Source organism: Xyrauchen texanus, chromosome 25 (assembly GCF_025860055.1).
Source record: "Xyrauchen texanus isolate HMW12.3.18 chromosome 25, RBS_HiC_50CHRs, whole genome shotgun sequence".
Lineage (NCBI taxonomy): Eukaryota > Metazoa > Chordata > Actinopteri > Cypriniformes > Catostomidae > Xyrauchen > Xyrauchen texanus.
In genome coordinates this window covers 34,805,765-34,821,392 of record NC_068300.1, presented here as the reverse complement: position 1 = coordinate 34,821,392, position 15,628 = coordinate 34,805,765, and the positions used below count along the sequence as shown (strand labels likewise).

General features: G+C 38.9%; 1 protein-coding gene across 1 annotated transcript in view; it reads right to left on the bottom strand.

The window, feature by feature from the left end:
* Nucleotides 1–15,628, bottom strand: part of LOC127618454 (leucine-rich repeat-containing G-protein coupled receptor 6) — a 111,276-nt gene that overhangs the window by 57,725 nt on the left and 37,923 nt on the right. The window contains exon 2 of the mRNA XM_052090906.1: nucleotides 4,478–4,549. Coding sequence (XP_051946866.1) covers nucleotides 4,478–4,549 — 72 coding nt within the window. The remainder of the gene's footprint in view (nucleotides 1–4,477; nucleotides 4,550–15,628) is intronic.

The following is a 15,628-nucleotide window of genomic DNA, read 5'->3' as shown; positions in this document are numbered from 1 at the left end:
TAGCATAGCCATGCTATTCTCTCACAAAAAAACAGCAAGTGGACCTCCCTTGTTCCACTTGTTGATTCAGCTAGTGGACCAAGGGCAGCTTCCTGGTTAAGTTAGCAAAGAAGCCTTTTATGGACACCTGAATCCTTCAGTAAACCCATAGTCATGGAAAACCAAAAATATCAAGGAATTTTTAATTGATGTTGTTTTGTTTTTTTTTTAGGCTTGGACAAGCCATGGGAATTGCTATTGTAAAATGTATTTTTCTATTTTTTTCTGCTCTAAAATATTTAATGACCAAGATTTGATGCCCGATTTGTCAGTGAATTGTTCTTTTGAGTCAGTCTTTTTATATTAATTACTTAAAACAGTCCACAAATCTGTGTGAATCAAAATTATCTGTAGTTAGTTCAAGAATGGTCATGGAAAAGTCATGGAAATTCACTGGTCAAAAGGGTGGGAATACTGTAAGGACCAGCATCCAAAACAATATATGCTGGTGACAAACATTGCTGGTCTTTTCAACAGATCAGTTGCAATCGAATCTCCCGAGATGGAAATTAAAATCAGGTATAAACAAGCATAGAGCTTTCAGTTAACCTTCACTAGCGAGAACGTGAGATCTTCCCACTTGTTACAAATAGCAATTAGTAAAGCAAACACCAGCAGCATTTCCAGCAAGCCATAATGCTGTCACCGTCAGAGCTGCTGATTAATGGCCTTCACATGAAGAATTAACTGTTCTCAAATGGGGCAACAATGGACCCATTAAACCCCATCAGCATTGACGGGGCTGTCCTGTAGGCTGCAGTATGATAGAGGTACCTATGGCCCTCTAATGGCCCAGCATCAGCTTGCAATAATAAAGCAACAGGGTGCTCTGGCCAGGGTTTGTTTGGTTGATGACGGAGGAGCCATGAACTGTGATTTCAGCTGAGAGCCATTACGGAAATAGAACGAATGGAGGGGGGGGGGCTGGCCATGGCCTTATGTCTCATGCAGGATGAGGAAGATTAGAAGACTTAAGAAAACACAAGGATGGGTGTGAGACAGGAATTGCAGGTCTTTAACATCCAAGTGCTCTCTTCTTAATGGTGCTGATAGGTCAGTAACTTCTGAAGCCTGGGAAAAAAGCTTGAAGCTTGAGTGCTAAATGATGCTTGAAGTTTGCAACATTGGTAATCCATTGATCAAAGTTACACTTAACTAAAAATGATACATAAAAGTTCAAAATTCCTTTTTAACTATTGTTCTACTTTAAATATGTATCATTTTAGGTCTGTGTAAAGAGATCTTTGGTTTCTATTTCTTTTTTTCTTAAAATCTAATGAGCTGAAAACACAGTGACCTTTCTGAAAACAATCTGAAAATAGCCTAAGGTGCTTTGCTGGTTCAGACTGGTCTCTCAGCCTTGCTAAGCTAGTCTTTGGTTGTTCCTGGCTTGGAGACCATTCCAAATAGAATGGAGCAAAATTATGTTACTTAAGACATCAATTAAGGCCAACTTTAGGTTTAGCATTGCATGTCCCTTTTGAAAAACCATCCAAAGGTGACTAGCTGGTCTTCCAGCCTGGCCAACCTGGTTAGGCTGGTCTGTTTTAATGGTTTAGAGAGGTTTGTGGACTTTTCAACTGACCAAACAGGGAGACCAGCAAGGCCATATAAAGACTAACATGGTCAGGCTGGGAGACCAGCTACACAAGCTGAAGACCATCTTGACCGGACAAGAGACCAGCTAAACCAGCTGAATGGTGTTTAGCTGGTCATCCATCATGGACAAACTGGTTAGGCTGGTCTGTTTTAATGGTTTTAGATTGGTTTGGGCCCTTTTCAGCTGACCAGGCTGGGAGACCATCTAGACCAACTATAGACCATCTTGTTCATACTGGAGATCAGCTAAACCAGCAGAATACTAGCTTTGCCAGGCCGTGAGACCAGTTAAACAAGCTAAAGACCATTTTGGCCAGTCTGGAGAGCAACTAGACCAGCTGAAGAAATATTTTGTCAGGCTGGAGACAAGTTAGACTAGTTGGAGACCAGTTATACCAGCTGGAGTCTAGATAGACCAGCTGAAGACCATTTTTACAAGGCTGGAGAGCAGCTAGACCATCTTAAACCTTTTTTTAAATCAGGGAAATCATCAACTTAAAGGAAGTTGAGGCAGAGCAGAAGTCAAAAGGTGGAGTTTAGGAAGAAGAAAGACATTCTTGGCTCAGCTTGCATTTCATCCGTCCCAAAGGCAACAACAAGACTTCTTCTCCCCACTTCCACACTCACAGATGACCTTGGAGTTGATAGGACAGCAGCCAGAATTTTACAGCCGCAGGTCACTGGAGTATTTTATGTAATGCTGAGGGACTCTGGTGGGTTATTGTGTTACACAAGTGCATAAGTAGACATCAATGGTTTAGTCTGAACTCTGATTGAAGTGTGGACAACACTGCATAACTCAAACACAGTATGTTGAGAGACACAATTTGGGTCACCTCTCTTGATGATAAAAAATAAACTTATCTGAATTCTCACATCATTTATATTTTAACACATTTGATTGTTTGAATTAATCATTACATTTAGGTAGGCAGCTTAAGATGTCTTAAGGAAAAACAACAACTCCCAAAGAGCCTCTCGTTGACCTGGAGGCGCAGAATTTAACAGATGATCCTCTAAAGTGCAATTTAGACTTGTGGAATTACTCTGCACAGACTGCTGAGCCTAGGGGGTGTAAATGAGTACCAGAAAGGGTAAAAACACACAAATTCATCATTTCCCAGCAGCACATCAAAGAAAGCTAAACATGAAATTTATCTCCAACTAATAGCACTGCAATATATTTTAAGTCAAACTGTCTCTAGGAGTTTCACACTGTTCATGATGCATTATTGAAGGAAACAAAGGAGTCTATTATATTCCTTAACAATAACTGCAGTCGAAATTGAAATTATATGATTTTAAAAAAAGTATACAAAGATTAGAGTAAGTAATCAAAGCAATGCTTCGTTAGTTTCAGGGCTGTGCTGATACAAACATAAACATTCGATACTTCAGATCCATGTATCAATATACATCTGTACCTTTAAAGTGTGTTTATGAATACATTCACAAATTTTGATTGCAAATCAATTTATGATATCATGATGCATCGCAAAGTATTGAGTAATGACGAAAGTATCGCTATAAAATCTAATATTAATAATATTGTTTTTATTTAGATCCTTGTATCAATATTTATATTGTACAGTATTTAAGTTATTTACAATGCAATCAATAAAGAAGCCAAGCAGAAACTCTGAAATTGTGCTTCCCTTTAAATCGTGAATCAGATATTGTGATTTTTGTTGTATCTTGAGGTAATTACCCAGCCCTAGTTAATTAGTTGAATAGAGGACTTATAGAATAGAGGGCAAAACAATATATTTTAATTTGAAAAAAGATATTTTCCAAATATTCCCTTACATCCTCCCATTTGTTTGAAATGTAACACTATTCCCATAGGGAGCAAGGACTAACTCGTTGGAGTGGAAAAAGGAATTGTCAGTTTGCTTTGACAGCCACACCGTAAATATTGACTCCTATAAAAAAAAGTAACATTTCCTGCAGCCCTCCCACTGTCTGCACCACTTTCCCATTCCATCCTGTTTGCCTCCGTCAGGTGGCCGAGAGGCCCAGCTGCTCTGCAGACCTACGGCTGCTGTAGCCGGCACCATGTGCAAGCTGCCATTGCAGCCAGGTGCTTTCCATTTCAATGTTAACACTCTCCAGAGACTCTCAAAGAGGTTATGCTAGGTCTCACCTGAGCTAATTGGTCCTTCAGGGAGAAAAGTGTGAGCAGACATGCTATTGCTTTAGCCCTCAACTTATTTTGATCAATGCTTGACACCTAAAGGTCTAGACAGAGTATGTACATGTTGAATGTTGGTATAATATATGTGTGATCTTCAAAGTGACTCTGATGAAAGTGTTCCTCTAGTAAAACCGGTGCTAGCAACGGCAAGCTTGAATACACTGTCTTTGGATAAAAGCCTCTGCCAATTGCATACATTAAAAGTTAGCAGTTGCTCCAGGATGGCTGATGTTGCATCTCTACAATAAGCATGTCTATAAGAATAAGCATCTCTAGAAAAGTGCGACAAAGGTTATTTTTTATTTTGTGGTGAATTATCCCTTTAGGGTTAAATATTGATATAGTTAGCAAACCGAGCTCAGAGACATGTCATGCATCAGCCTACTAAATACAAAATGCATAATGCACGCCAAGGTCATTATCACTTGAGGCACTGATTTACTTTATTTATTCTTGATTGTAAGGTAAACGTCTATCAAGATCTTGTACAACACATCTGGAATTGCGTCAGTTAACAACATAACCTTCACTGAACCACTTAAAATAAATAACCACTCATCACTGCAATTATTTTTGTGTACATAAATTTGTAAAACCATAGAGGTGGACACAAGTGAAATACACAGCAGGTTTAAATGTACTTACAGTTCACTGAGGAAGTGCAAGTTGCGGAAGGCATTGGGCTGAATCTCACTGATGTTGTTCATGCTGAGATCCCTAAAATCAGAGAGAGAGAGAGAGAGAGAGAGAGAGAGAGAGAGAGAGAGAGAGAGAGAGAGAGAGAGAGACAGGGGTCAGCCGCAATGACAATGATATCAGTTACATTATTAATGAAAGCTGAGAGTCTTTGGGTAAAATTCAAAGAGTTCAGCATACAATTTTTATGACTTTGAAAAAAAAAAAACTTGGAAGAAATGTGAATCAGTTTCTAATAAAAGATTATTAAATTTCTAACATGCAGATGCACATATGTATATTATTTACATCAGTGTCCCTCAACTGGTTCTGCTTTAAGACATACTGTAGATTTTACATTGGACAAAAAGTTCAAAAGTTCAAAAAATTGTTTATTGCATAAAAACATTAAAACATGAAATGTATGAATAATACCATGAACAACAAAGGCCCAACAATATGCTTTAATATTAAAATGACAGGCTCAAAAGGACATTTTTTGCAAATGCATAACCAACAGTAGAATTGTGAGTTACTGATCTAACTCATGAAACAATCACTGGGCCAAATATTGCAGCAGCATTAGCTATATTACTAAATAACAGATTAATTTGCTCATGTAGGTCTGATTTGATGTCAACAACAAAAGTGTATCATATTTATTTTACTATCCTAATAATGCTTGCTTATAGAAGTGAACATTCTAAGTGACAAGCAGATAGCATAGACCAATCAGTTGTAGTTATTATTGTAATGTTATTATTGCTAAAACTGTGTATAAATGTGGTTAGAATCAAAAGAGTCACCACGAGTTGGCTTAAATTTAGCAGTCAGATGTTATATTAATATGTAAAAAACAATATTCATGGCAAAAAGATTCAAAAGTATGTTTCACACATACTCAATAATAAAATGGCTGTATTAGGCTGTACTTCCAGTGTAGACAGTTGCCTTTCAAGTTGATCACTTCGATGCTGAATCAGTAGCTGATGCTATGGGAAACTACTGGTGTTTTGAGTTCATGCTCGCAATGAACACAATCAATCCCGGGCAAATGCTGTGTCAGTGTGGACTCAGCTCAGGCAATTAACAGCACTCGTGCCTGACAGGGAAAAACATCAGGGATATGTAGCGTCCCCCTCATCGTAATCTCTGCTGAACGTGATCATATGATGTGTGCCAGCTGGCAGATCATTACAGTCAAATTGGACAGGCAAATCCGCCTTAGGTGGAGAAAATGAGGCATGCAAGGCTGGGCTGGTGACAAATCCTCCTCAAATCACTGCACTCTATTCCCGTCCTCGCACACCTCCTTCATTTGGTTTCCTTGGAAGCTACAGAATGAGTATAGTGGGAGGAGAGTGGAGTGACTTCTGCTTTCAGAATGAAAGTGAGCCAAGAGCAAAGCGTTTTGAGTTTCATGTGTTCAAAGCGAACACAATTAGTCTCATAGAGCACCGCTTTTATTAAACAGCGCTTGTACCCCTAACACAGATTGATATATTGATCACAATGTGGAAAACATTTGTGAAAGCAATCTTAAAAAAGATAATGTTAAGCAAATGGCTCTTTTCTGCGCTTAACACTCAATAAAACATACAACAACAATGACAAATACAAAAGCATTTCAAATGTGGAAGTGATAAATGATGCACTGTTTGTTGGAGAAGAAGCAGGGAGATCACTGTTAAGGTGTGCACAGTCAATGACAAAGCCTCAACCACCATCTGCCAAAAGACTGGCGTGATTCTAAATGGCTTCAGAGATCGTCTTTCCTGGAAGGAATCTTATTCCCTCTTTTCAGAGAACCAGGGTAACAGTAGTAACCAGAACATTTTCATTGATTATACTGGGACATAAAGTGATGCAATCTAGGATAACATGTTGCAGAATCAATCAAAATGATTGTGAAATTCTAGCACCTTGATTTATGAGCAAATTCAACATCTTTATTTCCAGATATTTTACCTTTCTGGGAACAGGTGGAGCTTTGAATGTATGCACTTTTGCAACTTCCACAGAACTTCCTTATCTCTGTCCTTATGCTACTCATTTAACATTTGTGCAATCAAGATGAAAAACTGCACATTATTGATTACACTCATTGGATAATTATGAGTAATCCATGCAGTGGTTCTCGCATTTCAAACGAAAATCCCGCCTGCCCTAGTTGCCTGGCTTCCAAATCCGAGAAACCCCTGATTACAACAAATGAAATCTGGCTTTGTTGTTTTTTATTATGCATGCCTCTCTCAATTTCCCATTCCATTAATTAACAAACTCCAGAGCCAGAGTTAGTGTCGTGATTGTGACAAACTGCCTTAACACAATGAGGCAAGTAGTACCTGATGGCTAAATTTGCTTTGCGTTATCAGCCATGCCAATTCTAACTACTTGATCAGTATTGTTGATTACAGACCCTGTTCGAGCTAGACAGCACCTTCAGTCAGTGACCTGGACAATCACTGGATCAGTTGATGAGAGGTTCTGGCTTCAACCATTTCAAACAATAGCAGCCAAGACAGCGAATGAAACATGTGGACTGTCATATCAAAGAAAACCCACACCTGTACATTTTAACATCAATGAAAAAAACACTGAGAGAGAAAAAAGTTTCTAGTCTAAATTATTATTTAACAGATGTAATTTCCTCTCTGGTTTCAAGTGTAAGTGTGCGGTTACATGAAGTTGTGCTCCAGATGTTTTTTGCCTTCAATCTAATCAAACCATCCTGATCTGATTTTTTTACTCTTCAAAATATTACCTATTCCACCACATGACAGTTCAGGGTCAGGTGTATAAATGTATTTTCAACCTCATACCTTACCCATCATTTCTAGGGTGCTCTGAAGTCAGCTCTGTTTTAATTGACCTCTGACTTGTGATGGTGTTCGCTGATGGCTATGTCCAAAACTAAGGCTATTTGTTCTGTCAATGACTAAACAGATAGCATTTTTGCACGAAGGCATCTCCTAAGGAAATTAATTTGAGACCAACTTCCAAGGCATCATAATATCATACAGTGGATATAAAAAGTATACACACCCTAATGTGTATTAAATTGAAAAAAAAAACTTAAATCTTCGTGGGGGAAAAATGAAAATGAAAAACCATACAATAACCTGGTTGCATAAGTGTGCACGCTCTTATAACGGGATGTGACTGTGTTCAGAATTTACAATCACATTCATACTCATGTTAAATAGAAAGTCATTACACACCTGCCATCATTTAAAGTGACTCTTATTAATCACAAACAAAGTTCAGCTGTTCTAGTAGGATTTTCCTGACATTTTCTTAGTTGCATATCAGAGCAAAAGCCATGGTCCACAGAGAGCTTTCAAAGCATCAGAGGGATCTCATTGTTGAAAGATATCATTCAGGAGAAGGGTACAAAAGAATTTCCAATGCATTAGATATACCATGAAACACAGTGAAGACAGTCATCATCAAGTGGAGAAAATATGGCACAACAGAGACATTACCAAGAACTGGACGTCCCTCCAAAATTGATGAAAAGTTGAGAAGAAAACTGGTCAGAGAGGCTTCTAAAGAAAAATTAAAGGAATAGCAGGAATTTCTGGCAAGTACTGGATGTGTGTTACATGTGACAACAATATCCCGTATTCTTCATATGAATGGGCTATGGGGTAGGGTGGCAAGACGGAAGCCTTTTCTTACAAAGAAAAACATCCAAGCCTGGCTGAAGTTTGCAAAAACAAACATCAAGTCTCCCAAAAGCACGTGGGAAAATGTGTTCTATCGGGAAGACACGCAGGCTTGAGTGAGGTTTAAGATGCCATTTATTTGATAAATGTAAAACAAGGTAATGTCTCTCTCTTTGGCGTAGGCCCCGTCCGCCGGTCCGAGGGAGTTGTGCCCGGAACCATCATATCCTGCCGGAGATAGGAGGCAGGGGCGAGGAGCCTACCCCCGTGCGGGACAGGGCTCAGCTGGTGGAGGTGGGGTGGCGGAGGTTGCCTGTATTTTAGCGCACTGAAACAGCAATGTGATAGATTGTGAGCAGACTTATAAAGCAATGGCTTCCATGCGATTGGCTAGGAATTACCCCGCTAATGAAGTGATGATGTACAGTTGCTAATCTTCCCACTAGAACTACGCTGCACTACGTTGCACTTCCATTTATGGTCTGATGAAACCAAGTTTGAACTTTTTGGCCATAATTCCAAAACGTATGTTTGGCGCAAAAACAACACTGCGCATCACCCAAAGAACACCATACCCACAGTGAAGCATGGTGGTGGCAGCATCATGCTTTGGGGCTGTTTTTCTTCAGCTGGAACCAGGGCCTTAGTCAGGGTGGAGGGAATTATGAACAGTTCCAAATACCAGGCAATTTTGGCACAAAACCTTCAGGCATGAAGAGGAAGTTCACCTTTCAACATGACAACGACCCAAAGCACACATCCAAATCCACAAAAGCATGGCTTCACCAGAAGAAGATTAACGTTTTGGAATGGCCCAGCCAGAGCCCAGACCTGAATCCAATTGAACATCTGTGGGGTGATCTGAAGAGGGCTGTGCAAAGGAGATGTCCTCGCAATCTGACAGACTTGGAGCACTTTTGCAAAGAAGAGTGGGCAAATATTGCCACGTCAAGATGTGCCATGCTAATAGACTCCTACCCAAAAAGACTGAGTGCTGTAATAAAATCAAAAGGCGCTTTATATCCACTGTATGTAATGTCTAAAACAAATTCAAGCAAGATTTAGGCCTAACATTTAATGTTTACCCCGCTGAAAAAAAACAACTTAAACAAGAGCTGGTTTGCTCATTTTAGGTTGTTTACATTTGTCTAGGTGGTCTCCCTGCCTGACCAGCTGAAAAGTGCCAAAAAAACACCCTTAAAACTAGCAAATAGACCAGTACGACCAGGCTGGGACACCAGCTAAGATCAGTAGACCTTATTCACAGCAGTGCTATCTTTGATTTTTGATGGGATTGACAATGAGTCTGTGAGAGATAGACATATACAATCTTAATGGGCTGTACTGTAGTTTAAAGTATTTTTGTATCGTTCCAGGGAGAAAACATTGAAATTGAATAAGGTCTAAAACTGCTGAAGCTGGTTTAAGCAGTTTTTTTTTCATCAGGGTTCAAAGCTTAGTAACTCAGTAAAGATGGTATCACAAGTGTTGACATTTATGAATTAACTTGCTTCTTTCAAACACTGTGTCGCCATTTTTATTGTAAGATATCATAGGCAGTAAAGAATATGCTTCCTTCAAAAATCAACCTGATGATAATAGACAGGATGTTTTGAAACATTGTATTGTGTGCCTACTATATATACCACCTGTAAAAGCAGCAGATTCAGGTTTTGAACACAGCTATTGGGGTTAGGTGGTTTTCCTAAACCAACAGGTGTACTCTATTATTCAGACTGAGAGGTGCATCACTCCAGAGTCATAAAACTAATGTAGTGTTGGAATTGTGGTAAGATCAACCCTTGTTGAAATAAATGTACTTAAAAAATAAAAACCTTGAACATCTGAACATGAACATTTTTAGCAAGGTTTTAATTCAGGCCATATAAACTCTTGAGCCTGCTTGATTCAACATTGATGCAACCAAACTGCAACATTACTTCATTTGTTATCCCAAGAGGTTTGGAACAGCCAAAAGGGCAGCTTCTCATAACCATAGACCACCAGGCTCGAGAAGATAAACTGAAAGGCCTGAAAATATTCATCACAGAGACTTTGATACTTTGCTGTTTATTTGTTTTGTCAGTGTGTCAAACATGACAAGGTGAAAAGCTAATTTGCTGTATATGAGGCCTGGAAAACTTCACCGGGTAACAGAAACAGAACAAGTTGACCTGAGCAACACTGTTTTCCACTGACATGGTGGCATGGAATGCACTCAACACAAACCTGTTAAACTGTGGGGAATATTTGGGTTTTGAACTACTCCCAATATCGCACACATGAGCTGGTATGACTTAATAAGCATTTTCATCAAAGTGTTGACAGCTAGTCTACAGCAGCTACATAAAACAGACCACAATACTGAATCCCCATAAGAAAACAAAAATGTATAGCCATGTGAAACAGTTTCACACTTAGCACTCCACATAAAGAACACCTACAAAATTTTGATTAAATTATCTGTAATAAAAAAGCTGAAATATATATATATATATATATATATATATGTATAATCTTAAACCAGCCTACCCTGGTTAAAGCAGGGTTGCCTCCCAGCCTGGTCAAACCCAGCCGCACAATTGCCCTTATCACCTCCAACATCAAAACAGGCCAGCCTGGCTAGAATGGCTATGCTAGGAGACGAGCTAGTTTAAGAGACTTTGGGTTGGTTTAAGCTTTTTTTCTCAACAGGTGAGCATAATAGGTGCATTTAATAATATTTTGTAATTCATGTTAATTGAAGATCGGTTATCTCATCCTAAGCTAATTTAATACACAGTATTTGTGCTAATAGGCTAAGTGTTTAGCACTATAAATCTCCATCAATCCATCAGTCACATTTTATAGTAGCACCAAATATATCTTTCGAAAAGCTACTTTGCACCATAGTGCTTCCTGCACTGTTGCCACTGTTTTGATGGTTTTGTGTAAAAAATTTGAAGAAACAACTTAGCATAAAACTATTAACTGATACATTTATATTCTTAGTTTTTTTTGCAATATATTAACAGTTAACTCTTTCCCCGCCAGCGTTTTTAAAAAAAAGTTGCCAGCCACCGCCAGGGTTTTTGACGATTTTCGCTAAACTTTAATGGCCCGCAGAATATTTTCTTCCATGAATATATGAAGATGCTATATATCACAATAAAGATCTGGGCCTCTGCTGGGCCTAGGCAAAAAAAAAAGATTTTATTTTATCTTCATTTGTTCTTTTTTTATTGCGACTTGAACAGAGGTAGGTTTTGTCAAAAAACAACATTTCAGACAAAAAGCTGATAAAAAGGCATGTTTATGTCTGATATTTTGAGCTTCTCATACTCCATTTCTTCATGTTTGAGACGATCGCAGTCTGTTTCTTTGATCAAAGAGTTGCGTACTCTTTCAAAACATGCGCAGGGGTCTTCCTTACCGTATAACACTTAAAACATGGAAACCCGGAAAATTCCGTGTTTGGCGGGGAAGCGTTTTTTCATAAAACACGGAAAATTCCGTGTTTGGCGGGGAAAGAGTTAACAGAGCCAAAGGGTGTCAAAATAATGACATTTGGGGGCCTCGGTAGCTTACTGGGTAGTGAGTATTGATGCTGACTACCATCCCTGGAGTCGCGAGTTCGAATCCAGGGCATGCTGAGACACTCCAGTCAGGTCTCCTAAGCAACCAAATTGGCTCGGTTGCTAGGGAGGGTCACATGGAGTAACCTCCTCGTGGTCGCTATAATGTGTGGTTCTCTTTCTTGGTGGGGCACGTAGTGAGTTGCGTGTGGATGCGGCAGAGAATGGCGTGGGCCTCCACATGTGCTACTTCTCCGTGGTAACGCACTCAACAAGCCACGTGATAAGATGCGCGGATTGACGGTCTCAGACACGGAGGCAACTGAGATACTTCCTCTGCCACCCGGATTGAGGCGAGTCATGACGCCACTATGAGCACATTGGGAACTGGGAATTCCAAATTGGGGAGAAAAGAAAAGTGACATTTAAGACACACTATAATAAAATAATCCTGAACACATTTTAATCTCTACGGTTACAATCAAAATTAGGATAAACTGCAATATATTTTATATTTGTTTCTCTCTGAAAATAAATTGTCATTCATATCCATTGGATATATGTGTTGACAACTATTCCTTGTGTGGTAATTGAAAGTTATTTCCATGCTCAAGTAACACTTGAATGTTGGAACGTTGAAGTAAAACATGAAAGTGTGTAATCGATCTCAAGCTGCCTTTAAAGTGAAAGTCTATCATGTTCTTCATGCTGCACATGAAGCATCTTATTGCAACCACTGTAATCAAGAAGATATTGTTTTTCTTTACTATTTTCATTCTTTTTTATTTTATTTTTTTAATTAGTCAAAGGCAGATGTGATGGACACAATCCCAGTTCACAAGATATCATGAACCGTTTAAGACCAAAGGAATATCTGGCAGTCATGTTTCAGCATTGGACACATGTTTCCTGTCAATTATTTCAATTATTACTAGGTTTTGCAATGGGGCAAGTCGGGCCCCCTTGGCTGAAATAAATAAATAATAAAAAAATAGCTTAAACTATCATGAGGTGGTTTGCTGGTCTTTGCTAGCCACCAAAGACTTTAGAAATTTTTAGAGTTTTAGGCACTTGCCATAATGTTGGGCTGGGAGACTAGCTGACCGACAAACTAAACCAGTTAACACCACAATAGCCAGGCTAGGAGACCAGCTAATCCTAAACCAGTTAAGAGCAGAAAATCACCATTAAGGTAAGACTTAAGTTGATTTAAGCAGTTTCTTCCCTCCAACAGGCCTTATGCATGACCTGCAGAAAAGGTATATATATATATATATATATATATATATATATATATATATATATATATATGGAGGTTGTGTTGCAATCCCTCCCCCCAGTGTTTGCACATGTAAGGGTTTTGGTGCACGACCATCAGAAAGATGATCCTCCTAAATGTCAACACATGTAATGAAGACATAACTTGTTTCAAACAGCTGCACTAAATACCCTTTAATTCACAAATATCATCATAGAAGAAGAGCATTTAGGTTATTTTATGTACAAAATGCATTTGTACTGTTTTATTTAATATATTAACAGGCCAGAACTAACAATAAATGGCACATCACTGATCCATTACAAAAATTATGCAATAGAATCACTGACCACTTTATAAGGAACACTTGTACTTCTATTTAGACATGTGGTTATCTAGTCAGCCAATCGTGTGGCAGCAGTGTATTGCATAAAATCATGCATGATTTGTCATGATTATCATGACTCATGATACGAGTCAGCAGCTTCAATTAATGTTCACATCAACCATCAGAATGGGGAAAAAAAATTTGATTTCAGTGATTTCGACTGTGGCATGATTTTTGGTGCCAGACGGGCTGGTCAGAGTATTTCTGTAACTGCTGATCTCCTGTGATTTTCATGCAAAACAGTCTCCAGAGTTTTCTCAGAATGGTGTCAAAAACTAAAAACATCCAGTGAGTGGCAGTTCTGCAGATGGAAACTCCTTATTGATGAGAAAGGCCAAAGGAGAATGGCCAGGCCTACATTTTTCAAAAGCATTTTAAGCCTATGGAGATCATAGAAACCCTTGGTGCCAGTGGTCTCGACGATCAACTTAAGCTTGCGATGATTTTGTTAAATGCAGCCCAGGCTGGTTCTAGCTGACAGAAAGGCTACTATAACTCAGATAACCATTATATACAATCGTAGTGAGCAGAATAGCGTCTCAGAATGCACAAAACATTGAACCTTGAGGCAGATGGGCTACAACAGCAGAAGACCAAGTCAGTTCTCATGATTGTATATAAAGCGAGAGAGAGAAAAAAGAGAGAGAGAAAGAAGCTTGGACAAATATAAGCAGGGTACTGAAGAAATCAGTTGCTGAGGACATGACTAGACTGCTCTGCTGGTCGTGTCGAGGCAGAGAAAGCGAGAGGAAACTATATAATAGCCATCTTTGAAGTGGCTCTAGAGGGATCAATCCTTCCGTCAAACCCTGGCACAGGTATGCTTTCATCTCTACTGCCTCATACCAGCTCAACATCATAACCCAGCAAATGCTACTTACTATAAATATACACATTTACAGTATCATTTTCCTAGAATTAATGTGAGAAAGTTTCCACTGCAGAAGCTTAGCATTTTATGGAAACTAAAAAAGGGATAATTTGCCCAAAGATGAACATTCTCTTCACCCCAAAAAGGTAAACAAGTTTCAAACAACCTATGAGTGAGTAAATAATGACAACATTGTCATTTTTGGGTGAACCATTTCTTTAAAATCACAAGTGTGCTCAATATTTCCAAAAACATTATTAAGGTGTGTCAGAGCTTGATGAGGATAATGATGACATTGATGGAGTTGATGATGACTTCAATGTCTGAGTCAGTCCTACCACATTAGCAAAACGTTTGGGGCGAGTCCATTGCGAATGGCAAATAAACTTCTGAGAATTCTACTTGACGAATGCAAAAATTGCTGCTGCGGAGCATACTAATATATTTAAAGAAGAAAGAAAGGGGAAAAATGGGAGAGACAGATGCATAGATTAGGATCCTGTTTTGAAGAAGTTGATACAGTTGCCATGGTGTGCAACCTCAAACTCTTTTTGTGTGAAACAAAGTGTGGAGGTCGGAGCCATGCTTCAATTCATCATTCAGTCCATGTTGACGTAATTGGCGTATCAGAGGGACCCAGGGACCCAAAACAACAGTCTTAAACTTTGCTCGGAAGTTGTCCCCTGTAATCTGTGAAACAATTCCATTACACATAATGGTCAACAGACTGATAAGATAACGCTCTAGTATGCAATATTTGTTTTTGTTAAATATTGTTTGTGTGGAAAAACCATGGTAACTTTTGTGGTTATTTATACTATAAACACCACCATTGAACTATAGTTACTGCGGTTAAACCTTGGTAAATGTTATGGTTACTATGGTTTTACTATAAAAACCATATGTAATCTATTGTTATTGACTATAGTGCATCCATGGTTACTTTTCTTGAGGGATGGATAAAGCTATTGCAAGGAAACTTACTGTGAGGGAGTGCAAACTATTGCGAGGGAACACAAACTACTGCGAGGAAACACAAACTATTGTGAGGGAGCACAAAACTTATTTTGATTGAACATATTGCAAGGGAGCGCAAAACTCATTCCGACAGTACACAAAACTTAATGCGTGGAAGCGCAAACTATTGCGAAGGAACACAATCGATTGCAAAGAAAGAGCAAAACTAATCTTTGGGGAACGCAAACAATGTCTTTCTAGCAAGTCAGTCCACTGGCGGACATCTTTCTGGAAGGTTTCTGGAAGCTATCTCCAATCATGATAGTGCAGCTCCTATCTACTTGAATGGGGTAAGACTGAAATCTCCAAAACGGTTGGTCAAGATTACGATCAAAGAACATATTTCAAATCAGCAGTAAAGAAAT